Raw genomic sequence first — 13,061 nt, forward strand, 5'->3', positions numbered from 1 at the left:
AGTAATTACCGGAAGTAATTGAGCGATAGTTCAACCAATCGATCGGGAAGAGTAAACCGCCGTGATTGTTTACCTTTAGCAGAGATGGGCAACTTCTATAATAAAAAATGCCATTTTTTTTTTCAGCACAATCATTGGAGGGCTCATCGCCATTGTTTTATTTTATTATTATTATTGATCTATTTGCAGAACGAGCTGAGTTAGGTCGAGGACCGTGAGTGGCCCTGGACAACCAGTGGCCGTCCGTGACCTAAATCATTAAAGATTTACCCTCTCAGATTACTTTATTAATAGGAAATCACGTAATATTTTATTTTAGAACGAAGGAAACAGTAATATATACCATATAATAACAATAAAAATTCAAAACAACCTATTCAAGGAGTCCAGCTTGATTTTGTTTAACTCTATGATAGAATGATAAACAAGGAATTAACCGTGGTATCAAATAAAATAGATAAATAAAATAATTTTTTCGGTAGTATAGACGAGGAATGTAATGGAGAACACTCACATTATTTAAAGTTTAATATGACGTCAAGGAGGGCGATAGGAAATGAAGAAAACCTTTAATAAGAATTTCACCGTTCCTGATCAATAACCTTTGAAGGTCTCAAAGCCACTCCTGGAAAATTCGAGGGTGTAGCTGAATATCCAAACCAATCCACCAAACTTTTAGGTTTCCAATGCTGTAAGAATTTGGTCACTACACAGTCTATATTCTCAGAATAAATAAAAAAAGGAAAAAAAAGAGCAAGGATTGCACTTCCTCTGTCTATAAGTACATGAATTACCATGGATATAATTCATTTTTGTGAACCAAATCAGTTTTTCTTTCAATTCTCTAGTTTATGAAATATCTATACTTATAGTAATTCTGAAATAATATTGTGATTGTTCTCAAATGATGGAATTTTCTTACGGATTAACTCAGGCTTGCTAAAAAGGATTTAAATCTACATATTTGATATGAAACAAATATGATGAATTCGTGATTATCTAGTCACACGCCCTCTTCCAGACACTAAAATTATAATTAAATAAAAACAGAACCTAATTGTTATATATGAAAGTAAAACAAGTATTATATATTATTATCAGAGCATTAATTTAATATATAAGTTTTATTGATAAAATTTAAAAATAACACAAAAACATACGTAAATGGAGGTAAAAAAAAATTAGGTGGCTTCTCACTGTCTAACTGAGATAAATTTTAATTTCGACGTGCTTTTAATTTGTCAATTGCCAAGAGCTAAGATCACTTTTCATTCATGAATTAATTGTGCAATTTTTTTCCAAATTCCTCAATGAATTCATTTTTTAATTGTTGTTTTACTTTAAACTTATTCAAAGGTTTGATCTCATGATCACAAAAGGACATATCCAAAAAGTAGAATAACTTCGTAAGTGATAATTTTTTCACCTAAATAATTATCAGAGATTAAAGAGTTAAAATCAATTTATTTACTCTATAAAATCTATTATACAAAAATAAAATATTAATAACTTTTAAAATAAAATAATGTTAATTCTTTAAAACAACTTGTACTTTTTTTAATGGAGAATGACTAATATCGAACTTGTAAGAACAATGAGAAGTGTCTTTTAATAAAAACAAAAATTTGTTTAGAAAATATAAGTAAAAAGAGCATCATTTGGGGGATTTAACATGCATAAAAAAAGGATTGTAAACTATCTAATTAACTTAACATTTATTTTTTACAAGTACACTAAAAATTTCATTATTTAAAAAAAAAAGCTCTGTTAAATATGTAAATAACGTTTTTAGAATTTTGTTGATCTCGATTATGACGATTATTCATAATATTGAATCCGATTCTTGCCAATAACAATGTTGGAATTATAAGAAATAATTTATTCTTATATTTAATAATTTGAGAATATGGCAATTAACACCTGCATTATTAATGCTATATCTAGTAGTTTTATTTGTAAGCAATTTCTATTGAGAAACAAAAACATCAATGATTACTCCAATCGATTGAAATTTAATTATGATTCTTTAAAAGATTTTTTTCCTTGCTCTTCGTGACTTCTATCCAGGGAGCACAATATACATGGAGAGTTCATGCGTTTTCTGGAAACACCGGTTGACATTAACAATCCTCTTCAGTTTTTCTACATGCAAAAAAAAAAAATATTTCATGAGATTAGGCTATGGGTAGTGACTTAATTAATTATTTGACCAAGTGACTAGTGAACAACTCACATCCTTTTGAATGAGGATTGAATTACAAGAAAGTCAAGATCATTTCTTTTGAGGAATAAATACTTTCTAGCTCCTAAATAAATGCAACGACAATATCTATCAATAGTTTATTTTCAAACGTTTAAAAAAATATAAAGACTTAGTTAATCAGTGCTTGCTGATCTTTTCTGCAATGGAAGGAAATATTGATGTTTCAATATTTTGTTGTAAATTTCCAAGCATTTCTGAATGAGACACTCGTGGCTCTAACTTATCAATTTTACTATTTTATTTTTCATACAATGTTAATATTTAATTCATATTTGATAGGATCAAGATGGTCTTTTTAAATGTATTTTTTTTTTTTAAATCTATTTGAATTTATTTATTTAGCCTATAATTGTTTTTATTAAGTCAAAATAGAATTGCAGTTATTTATTTTATAATTCATGGGTTATGCCTAATATTAAATTAGCTGAATTAAGTTTATTCGATAACATTTTGAATATTATAAGTATACCAAAGATTAGAAAAAATTTGTCCTTATATTTGATTTTCAAACTATGAGTACATTTGCATTAATTTCGAAAGATGAAGTGCATCAGAGAAGTGATGATGAGGATTCAAATAGTTCTTCAAACAGGGGGTGTTTGTTTAAAATTAAATTCAATTTTAGTCCTACTTTTGGATGTCAAATCATATTTTTAGACTCTAGAAAAATTATTGACGGGTAATATATTTTACTTTATTTTTAATTTAAGAATGGCAGTTCATAAATATAACATACACTCTAAGTTTCAGTCCCATTAAAAATATTTACATATTTTCAATAACAATTGAAATCACGAACTTTCATATTAATATTCTCCTTAAAAATATGATTTATAAGGGTTAGAATATATAGAATCCCATAGATTTATCATAAAGCCCATAGAAAAGTAGGGTCATTTCTTTTTTCTCTTAATTACATAAAATACAAATTTTGAATATCTCTTATATTTAGGAGAAAAGTAAATTGAGACCATTATGTATCTTTAACGATAAAACTCTATTACTCTATTCACTTTTTTTTTGGATAAAAATGACAGTCTTAAGTTAAAATGAATATTTTTTTGTTTATGACTTTCATGTTGAATATCGAAAAATTTCAGAATCATTTTTAAATTTTTTTATCGTATTTGGAATTAGAATTATCTTTGTATAAGTTAAAATTGGTGGTAACAAAGCCTCTCATCTGCATTCCTATTAATTTAATGCAATATATTTATACATATTGCACAAAATATTATATGTTAAAATGTGAATTTAGATGCATTATTATTTCATTATCGTTTGAAATTTTTTTAAATGAGTAAAAACGATTAATTCAATAGTCTTAAATATCAAATTGTTCAATTTACGTGAGTTGAAATTCTTTTGAGTCTAATGTATTCAAGAATTCTAATTTTTTGACTCTGTCATAATCAGAATAAATATATCGTTGAGAGTTAGGTCATATCATCTCCATCTACTCGCAGGTATATGGATATTCTTGACCCACATTCATAGGCAGTCTTCGAAGTGGATCCATTATCTCTCTAATCCAATCCTAGTAGAGAAGGTCAGTTCAATGGGGAATTAAATTCCTCATAGTACAATAGTAGTTGCATTTGCATATGCAGGCTCCTCTTTTTATTAACACCGATCCTGGACTCCAATTTGAAGGGGGATTAACTTTCTTGACCCATTTTGAGTTCTAACACCTCTTCATTATATATATATATATATCTCTCGGTTCTGGAACAATTGAATACGTTTTTGCTAAAGGCTAATTTTCATTTTTTAATAAGTATGATTTGTGATTGGCACTTCTTCCATTCGAATCGTTTTCGTTTTTTTATAATTTAATTTATTTAAATTACTGCAATCCTAAATGATTCGAACCACATCTTACTGTGGTTTGTTTATATAATGATCATTGATGAAAATAATAAATATATAAAAATATTTTTTTCCGAAATTAACAATATATTTTTACCTTTATGACATTTATAGTATATGAACTATATGTATATATCATACTTAGAGATGGAATTTATGTAAGAGTGCGAGGAGAAGGTGGGAGCAAGATGTATGGCACTTCTCAATTAAGACGCTTGTTAATATCAGCTAACTCTTATAAGATTTTGGGAGAAAAAAATGAATAACTGCTTTAAATACGAAAAAAAAATTATCGACCTTGCGGTCAATATTTTTAAATATTTAGATGTACAAAAATAAAAATAAACACATTAAAGGAAATTTCTATTTGTATAAAAAACATCATTTAACATTATAATTAAAAATTAATTTTCTTCTAAAAGACCCAAAAACTTAAAACAATCAAAAGTTAAACTAATAAATGCAACGTTTAACATAATCAAATACTGCTACCCAATGTATTTTTTTTTATTCAAGCAAAACATAAATAAAACTAGATAAGAAAAATATAACTCAATCCGTATTTTCTTTCCTATACTTCTTATATCACCGAATAATCATCGTAAGAGTACATTCATACCAATTTGATATCGAAGAAAATTATCTAATTAATTCGGCGATATAATTTGACAATGAGTCTTGCGATTGGGGAATCCTCAGGGATTGAGCGTTGTATCTAGCTACATCCGATATTAAGATAAACTTTAGATTTCTTCGGTCAATCACACTACTTTCTGTGAGCTGTTGAGCAATAAAAGTTTTACAATTACTGATAACAACAATAATTGTTTTTTAATCATCTGAACTCTACTTCCTGTTAGAACGACTACAAAGTAGAACAAAAGCTTCAAAATATCTCGTCTCAAAATCTAAAATATACATAGAATTAAGTAATACAATTTACAATGACTTTACAATTTTCAAAAGTGGACAGGAAACAAAAGCGTGTTTGGCATCGTTATAAACAGTCTGTGCAATATTGGGAAAAACTAATCAACCTCGTTGATATCTGAAATTGTGAGCTGAAATTCCAATCGCCATTGATACCCTTCAGAGAATGGATAATCCTCCTCTTCCATGTTTGAGAAGATATAAGCTCCTTATATATTTTTTAGTGATAAGACACACAACAGGAGTTTTCAAAACTTCAGAATTGAATTTCAGATACCAAGGAGCTAAGGGAAAATACCACTTTAACTATCTCTGTAGAAGATTTGTGATCCATATCATGAAATGTACGAAATGTAATGAAAAGTCGTTGTTGATGGCAGTCGTTTCTAGTTCCCTCGGATTTTTTTTTTGATTTTTTTTGAGGATCTTAAAGAATGAATTCTTGTTCGCATTTCAGCAAATTACATATATTGTACCCATATAATTTTTTGTGTAGCTGTTCAGTCCATAGACTTCAATGTCACTGCGTCGATGGGATATACTGTACCAAATACACCGATGACTCAGTGATGAGTCTCTACCATTCTAAGTGAGGTTTGCATGTGAGATCCGTAAAAATCTTTATATCAATTGTTTATAAAATATTTATAAGTAGTATAAGGCCTCTTCCTATTTGAGACCGAGATCTTTTTAGGGCAGAGACATATCTTTTATCAAAATGACCTATTCAACAACCCTTCCTCTTCCTTTAAGAACCTCTCACCTACCAATGGTAGAGCTGTGTTCTACTCTCCTTTGCAAGTTAAATCCTTTCCAGGCCTGACAGCGTGGGCTTGAGAGTTTAGCTTCACAAAGTTAGATAAGATTGTTGATTTCTTTTCTATTCTATTACCAAAATCTTAGGCTTTCAACTACTTTACATCTTCCAATCATTATGGGAGGCCCAGGACACCATCTACCAATAGGAGAACGAAAGTCTATTTTGCATTGATTTTGATTCCCAAAAATAGAGAAAATTTATCAAAATAGGTGAGTAAAATCTCGATTCTTTTCATTACTTGTCTGTCATAATTTCCCTCTACAATCAGTGTAAGGTCATCTTCATAAAGATCAATTAAATGATTTTTACGTCCTATGGAAACACCAAAACCTCCATATTTCTGCATAAGTGTCCAACTTAATTTTTTTATTGCAGCCAAAACAGTAACGAAGATACGGAATATCCTTATCTACAATTTTTTCCTACTCCATCAATCACTAGTGTTGAAGTTCCATTGAATAGGAGAGCACTGATTTAATTGAAAAAACTTATTGGAAGGTATTACTTTACGGCAAGTAGGATAAATTATAGCTTACAGAGTCAAAAACTTTTCTGAAGCCAATCGCGATTATTAGTCTCTTTTTTTCTCTCTCATTTTAACAGAATTAATAGTTGTCTGAATATTTCGTGAAATATTGGCAATATGTCGTAGAGTATGATCGTAGGAAATTATCAATCTATTAGTTAATTTCATTTTAAATTCTTCTAAACCAAAGAGCCAATTAGGAATCATAACAGTTTTACTTGCAGGAGCTCAGAAAAATTCTAAATCCACTATTTTGTCAGTAGAAGGTTCGAATCCGTAGGACACTTTATTAGTATAATAGTATAAGCATGGGATTGAAAAGCAAGATTGATCCTTGATGACTGCTTCCCCTTTCTCCGATAGAAAATATCATCATCATTATTTAATTTCTTTATAACGTCAACTATATTAAGTTCATCTTTTAATTTTCTAATCATAGCAGTATTCGAATTTACACATGTACTTTTATCAACATCAACATTGAGATACCCATTTCATCCGAGGATAAATAATCCCTTTTTATATTATTGATTGAAAAAAAAGGGATGACTTTACATGAGACCCATATGGCCTAACGATGTTTAATTGAAATACACCATACGATATTAGAATTAGATGTCACTCACCCTTATTGGAGTATTCTTTAACGCATTTTGATTTCCCCACTGATTTAGCAACAAAAATGATTATCCCTCGAAGCGGGCTGCATTTAGTATAGTATATTTTAAAATTGAAAGGAAGCAAACGTACAAGAACTTAAACAAGAGGAAGATACTTTAGATCGTATATCCTGTAAGCATATTACGTCTGGTTGTAGACCAAAAATCATTTTCATCTTAGCATGTCTAGTTCTCCGATTTCTCCCTCCTCTGGTGTTTTAAGAAGCAATTCTTTTCATACCCTTATTCCTTTTGATGTCATCTGAAAATCCTCTACGGATGTCTTAATTCACTCATTTCACTTGCCTGCTTTTAAAGCTGATTAAAATGCATCATGTTAAAAAACGACTAATAAAATTAACTATAAATTAGCTCTTTTATTACGATCATTATCATTTCACAACTTTATCGGAGACTTAGCTCCAGTAACGCCATTAAACATTTAAAATAGTATTACTGCAAGAAAATTTTTAAAACAATATACAACAAAGATAGGCGAGAATGCTAACTTCAGAGGGGAAGTTAATACCACGAAGACATATTAAATAATCAAAAAATAAGAAGAAAGAGGACGTGCAACAACCGTTTTTCATTTTCTAATCGCTAAACAAAAAAAATATTTACACAGATCCCATTTTTAACCATATTATCATTTCAAATTGAATTAAAATATGCAATCACATATATCAATATTTTAAATATGATTTTATGGCCAAATGTCCGTTCGACAAATTGCCTTTTGATGAAATGTCTGTTTGGCAAAATTCAGTTATGAAATGTTTGAGTAGGATGTCTAAAAAAAAATTATATTGCAGACTTTAAGCTATTAAACTAGATATTTTTACACCTTTTGGATTTATTTTTCTAGTACCTATGAGTCTCGGAACAATAAGTAACCGTTTTCAACGTGAACAAAGATGACCTGAGTTCTAAACTTTTAAAAAAATGTTATGAAATCTTTCAATATTAAGCTTTGAAATATATTTATATATCATAAAAACTTTATTGCCTTTTCAGAAGCCCCTATGGGAAATATATTAAGGGCATATCTGGAATCAAAAGATATTTATTTCAATCTTCGGACATTTTGGCTGTTGAACATCCTATGTCATTATTTTCTATATCAAAATACTATTGACTATAGTTTTTCTTTATTTCAATTATATAAACTGAGCTAAAGGTGGTTGCACCATCTTGCAGTGTATTTTTTTTATATTAGTTTCCTCATCCCCATTAAAGGAACATTAAAATATGTCTATATATATATATTGATAGACATTCATTTTTTTAAATAATATTTTATTCTAGTACTTTATTCACCACAGACAACTTATGATATTTTTTTAAGTTTTATAAAGTAATTAAAAAATAACTATCTAAAATATTTTGATATTTAGGTTCCAGCTTCTCTTGATATATCACAAGGTACAGAAATAATAATTAATACTGGAGAAAATATTATTGTGATTGATGGTAATGATAGAAACGATATAACTAAACTTATACAGCAAGTTGCATATTTGAACACACAAGAATTCCCTTCTGCTGGTAAAAGGACAGTTGCAATCAATACCCGAGTTATGTATTCAAATAATAATAAAACCATACTTTTATCAAACCAAAAAACGGAAATAAATATTATATCTGTTCCCGAACCGACGATCAAAATAGTTGGAACAGATAACTTTTTTCGTGAATACAACGATTTTAAATTAGGTGTACGAATATTAGCAGATCTCCATATAATCATTTCATCTAATGGAGCTTATAGTAATAACAATAAAATGGAATCGTGCTCTATACATATAAATCCTGCATTAAATCCAGATCATGAAGAGCTGAATGTTCCTGAAAGTTTATTAAGAATGCTTAATATTGAAGGTAAAGTATCAGACGAAGGTGTTAACATGGATGGTGGAGAAATGGTTTATAATTATGAACGTGTTCTACGACAAGTTACTTATACCAACAAAAAACCTGCTTACTATTTAAATAGGCAATTCAAAATATCATGTTCTCAAATGGAAAATAGATTCATTAGCAATGAATATGTTCAAACAGTGAGTTGCCATTCATTATTAAATTTATTTCATAAATTATAGCATGGAAAAATTAAGTTATTGTTATTTTAGCATATAAACAATTTTTTTTTTTTGCATGAATGGGTTTTTTTCACATCTTTAGTTTTTACAGATTATATATTAATGTAGGTGAAGACAGACAAAAAAATTGCAAAGTAAAAAATATCAGGGAAAAAAAAAAAAAAAAAGTGGAGAAAATGACAAAATTCTTTGAAGCTGATATATTTCCTATCATCAATATTGTATATATTAAGATAAATTAAATAAAACCAACTATACAGCGGTTTGAATGGAAGAAATGTTAATCACTGAATTCTCCATTATATATTATTACATCATTAGACATGATGGATTATTCATATTGGAAAATACTTATAGATTGACGAACAAGCATTAGCATAATATATTGAGAAATATAAGGTACCTAAAATTTTTGAGGGTTTTAAAGCTTCCCATAGAGTTAGCCCAATCATACGTATCGAAATTAACCCAATGCATAATTACATACGTCTCGAATAAATATTTGTTGTTTTTTCATTAATTTCAGTATATATTATATGAGTGATAGGTCATTTAAAAGAATCTTGCCATTTTTTTCACTAATATTTTTCTCTTGCCATTTTTTCCTCTAACATTTCTTCTTAAATAAAGATAAACTGAATAGTTTTGTTAATTTAAGCTGAAATAATTAACTTCAATGAAAAAAATTTGTGAAAATTTAATACATATGCCCCCCCCCCTTTAAATGTACAAAATTTTAAAAAACTGGAATGTTTGGCGCACACATTATGTTATATAAGTAGTTTTATATTTATTCCTTTGTCTTTTTATTTAAAAATTATCCAATATTTCAATACTTAACTCTCCTGTAATTTAAAAATAGTTTTAATTTTTACATGAATCCGATTATCATTTTTTTCAACCAGATGATTAACTGATTTGTATGTCAGTTTTAAACTTCTGACTTTTCTGGTGTCTTTGGAAACCTGCTTTAAAAAACTGCTTTTATTTTTTTGTTCACACGCTCTTTTTGTCTCCTCCTTATTTATCATATACTTCTGATTTATATTTATATCTAATTATATCCAGTTCAACCTCAAATATTATAGGACTTACTCTTAGTTAATTATAATTATCGATTACACTAACTCTCTTGTAATTGTGATTACAAAATTTCAACATATTAAGAGCTTAATGAAAATTCACGATGAAGTTAGTTTTAAGATTCGAGGATTAGAGGGAATAAGAGCAATTCAATCCCCAGTTGAAATTACTGTAAAGAATGGCACCGAAATAAATATGACTATACTAATGGAAATATTGAGTAAATTTTGTGGGTGATATAGAAAACATAAGCCACAGGATGGTGGCAGTCGAAAACAATAAAAAGGAATCTTTTAGTAAGTTCAATGGAATCTTACCATAAAAATTAAAACTACGTATAAAATTATATAAAAGGCTATCTATCGTTTCTGTTGGAGGGAAAGAAGTGGAATTAATTTATAAGAGTCAGCTATGCAGTCCAATGCTTCTAATGTCTAAGGTTTGCTCACATCAAGGCTAAATCTACTGTTCTGAAGAGAACACCCTATTTGGAGATCGAAAAAAACTTCAGAAATAAACAGGGACTACCTATCAGAATAAGAGGACATGCTGAGATGGGGGAGATGAATGAGATTATCAATGAGGAAGAGGATGAAGAGTGTGAAATTATTGAAGAGAAAAAAAAGAAGCTCATCAAACTGAGGATCTAGATGATCTACCTAAAATAAGTTCGAATGAAGTGAATGCAAACGTGATTTGATCAAGAGATAGTAACCTAGACCCCATCCCTGAAAAGGCTGATCAACTCATAATTGATAACCAAGGAGACAATAAGCATATAGTCAATATTAAGAGGGATATAACTTCTTCTGACCAAAAACTACGATGGGGCAAGATGAGTGTTTGGATTCCAAGACTAATAATCAATACGAACTAAAAGATGATTGGAAACTTATCCTTAACAAACAAAAAAAGAAAAAATTACAGGAAACAGAGAACTTAACTCCAAGATCACTAAGATATAAGCGACCGTTTGAGTACCCAATACATAAAGAAGATAAAATGACCAAATGTCTGACCCAGGAACAAATAAATCACCTATAATACATCATAGCTGGTGTGTATTCATACTTTTATTCATTCAATTTAGAAATATTACGGTTTTTTGTTCAATATTGTTGACTCATTTAAGTTTATTATTTGTTATGTTTTTATAGCGCTTAATTTTATTTTATGGCCTCTACTCATCTCTCTGGTCGTTACTTCTTGAATTTCCAGTTTTCATTCTATTTTTTTATAGTTGTAAACGTAAATGTGATAGTTTGGGTATTGTAATTTTTTTAAATTGTCATAAACTAGCTGTCTTATCATTAATATTAAATCCTTGAAACACAAATTCTTTAGCTAATAAATCTAAGCTCAAAAGAGTTGTGGATAGTTTATTAGATTTGGATACTGATATATCCTTTTGCGACACAAGAATATACAACTGTAACTACAGTGGGAGCCTAATTAAGAGTTACAATATTTTCCTTGCAGCAGCAAGCTATAAAAAAGGTTACTATTAGGGGAATCTTTTATGGTTAAGAAATCGCTAAAGCCGAAATCAATACTTAAAGATATGGAAGGCAACTGTGAACTGGGGGAAAAGTTCATGTAAAAATATTATCCATCTATGGATTTAATAAGGACAAACTAGGATTATATTATTCAATTTTTGCTAGGCTAATCGAGGAGGATGACAGGAATTGTGAGGATATGATTTTAATGGGAAATTTTAATATGGTAATGGACCAAAGAAGAGATACAAATAATTGCATGAATGAAAATAATCCTAATGCAACAAAAATCGTGAAAGAATTTCTAGGTAATCGAAGTTAAAAAGATGCATCCACACAATTAAAAAAACAAACAAACATACTTTCGAAATTAAAAGGAGAGATAACTTAGTTAAGAGCTCAAGGCTTGACTATTTTTTTGTGTCTCCCTCACTATTTCCCTACTGGAAGATTATAATACATTTGCCAAAAATACTTTCAGATCACAACCCCATGAAAATTAGGTTGTCAAAACTGTCATTGCACTCAAAAAGTATCTGCAAGTTGAATATATATCCTTTAGAGGATGAAATGAATGACACCAAAATCAAAGATATCATAAATTAATTTTGTATTCTTCAAGACGAGAATGTATAAAAGTTGGGGTAAGTCTCAGAAAGGAAAGGAAATTAATAGAAAATTATGTAGATGGAGATGGTAGTACTATTGAAGAAGCAAAATTCAGTATGAAAATGTTTAAACACTGAGGATGTCTAATAAGGAGAGACAATAAGTCTCCATAATAAAAATTTAATTTTTGAGGGACTTAAGAAAATGGAAAGTAATCAAATAGCCCGAAAGTAAGTAAATTCTGTGTTTGATGCAAATGGAAAACTTATAGTAAATCCCAAGGAAATATCTTCTGATGTGGTAGAACATCTTAAAAATATAAACAATTCTTTCAATTTTAGAGGAGAAAAAATATGCGAGAAACATAATCCTCATCGAGATATAAATCAAGTGATCATTGCTTAAAAAACATGCCACGGATTCCTAATGTTATTAAAGATTCTCTGGACAAATGTATATCTTAGAAAGACGTAAAAAACTACATGATGTCATATAATAAGAAGAATAAATCCCCGGGATCAGATGGTTTTCCGATAGAATAATTTAAGAAATATTGTACTTTTTTGGCTACTCTATAATAAATAGTTTATAGAGAGGTATTACAAGTAGGGAAATTTGAAAGTAATATTACTAACGAACGATAAATCTTGATACCTAAGCAAGGAAGGATCCTAGGTGGACCGAAAATTGGAGGCTATCTT

General features: G+C 29.0%; 1 protein-coding gene across 16 annotated transcripts in view; it reads left to right on the forward strand.

Moving 5' to 3' along the window:
* Cals (calsyntenin 1) overlaps positions 1-13,061 on the forward strand; it is a 120,404-nt gene that overhangs the window by 42,280 nt on the left and 65,063 nt on the right. For 13 of the 16 annotated variants that reach the window (XM_040722271.2, XM_071892037.1, XM_071892041.1 and 10 more), the window contains one exon: positions 8,465-9,127. In XM_040722271.2, coding sequence (XP_040578205.2) covers positions 8,465-9,127 — 663 coding nt within the window. Of the gene's footprint in view, positions 1-8,464; positions 10,549-10,606; positions 11,310-11,409; positions 11,640-13,061 lie in introns of those variants that run through there. The other 3 variants (XR_011782540.1, XR_011782538.1, XR_011782539.1) reach the window with 2 other exon arrangements.

This window comes from Lepeophtheirus salmonis, chromosome 12 (assembly GCF_016086655.4).
Source record: "Lepeophtheirus salmonis chromosome 12, UVic_Lsal_1.4, whole genome shotgun sequence".
In the NCBI taxonomy this organism is placed as follows: domain Eukaryota; kingdom Metazoa; phylum Arthropoda; class Copepoda; order Siphonostomatoida; family Caligidae; genus Lepeophtheirus; species Lepeophtheirus salmonis.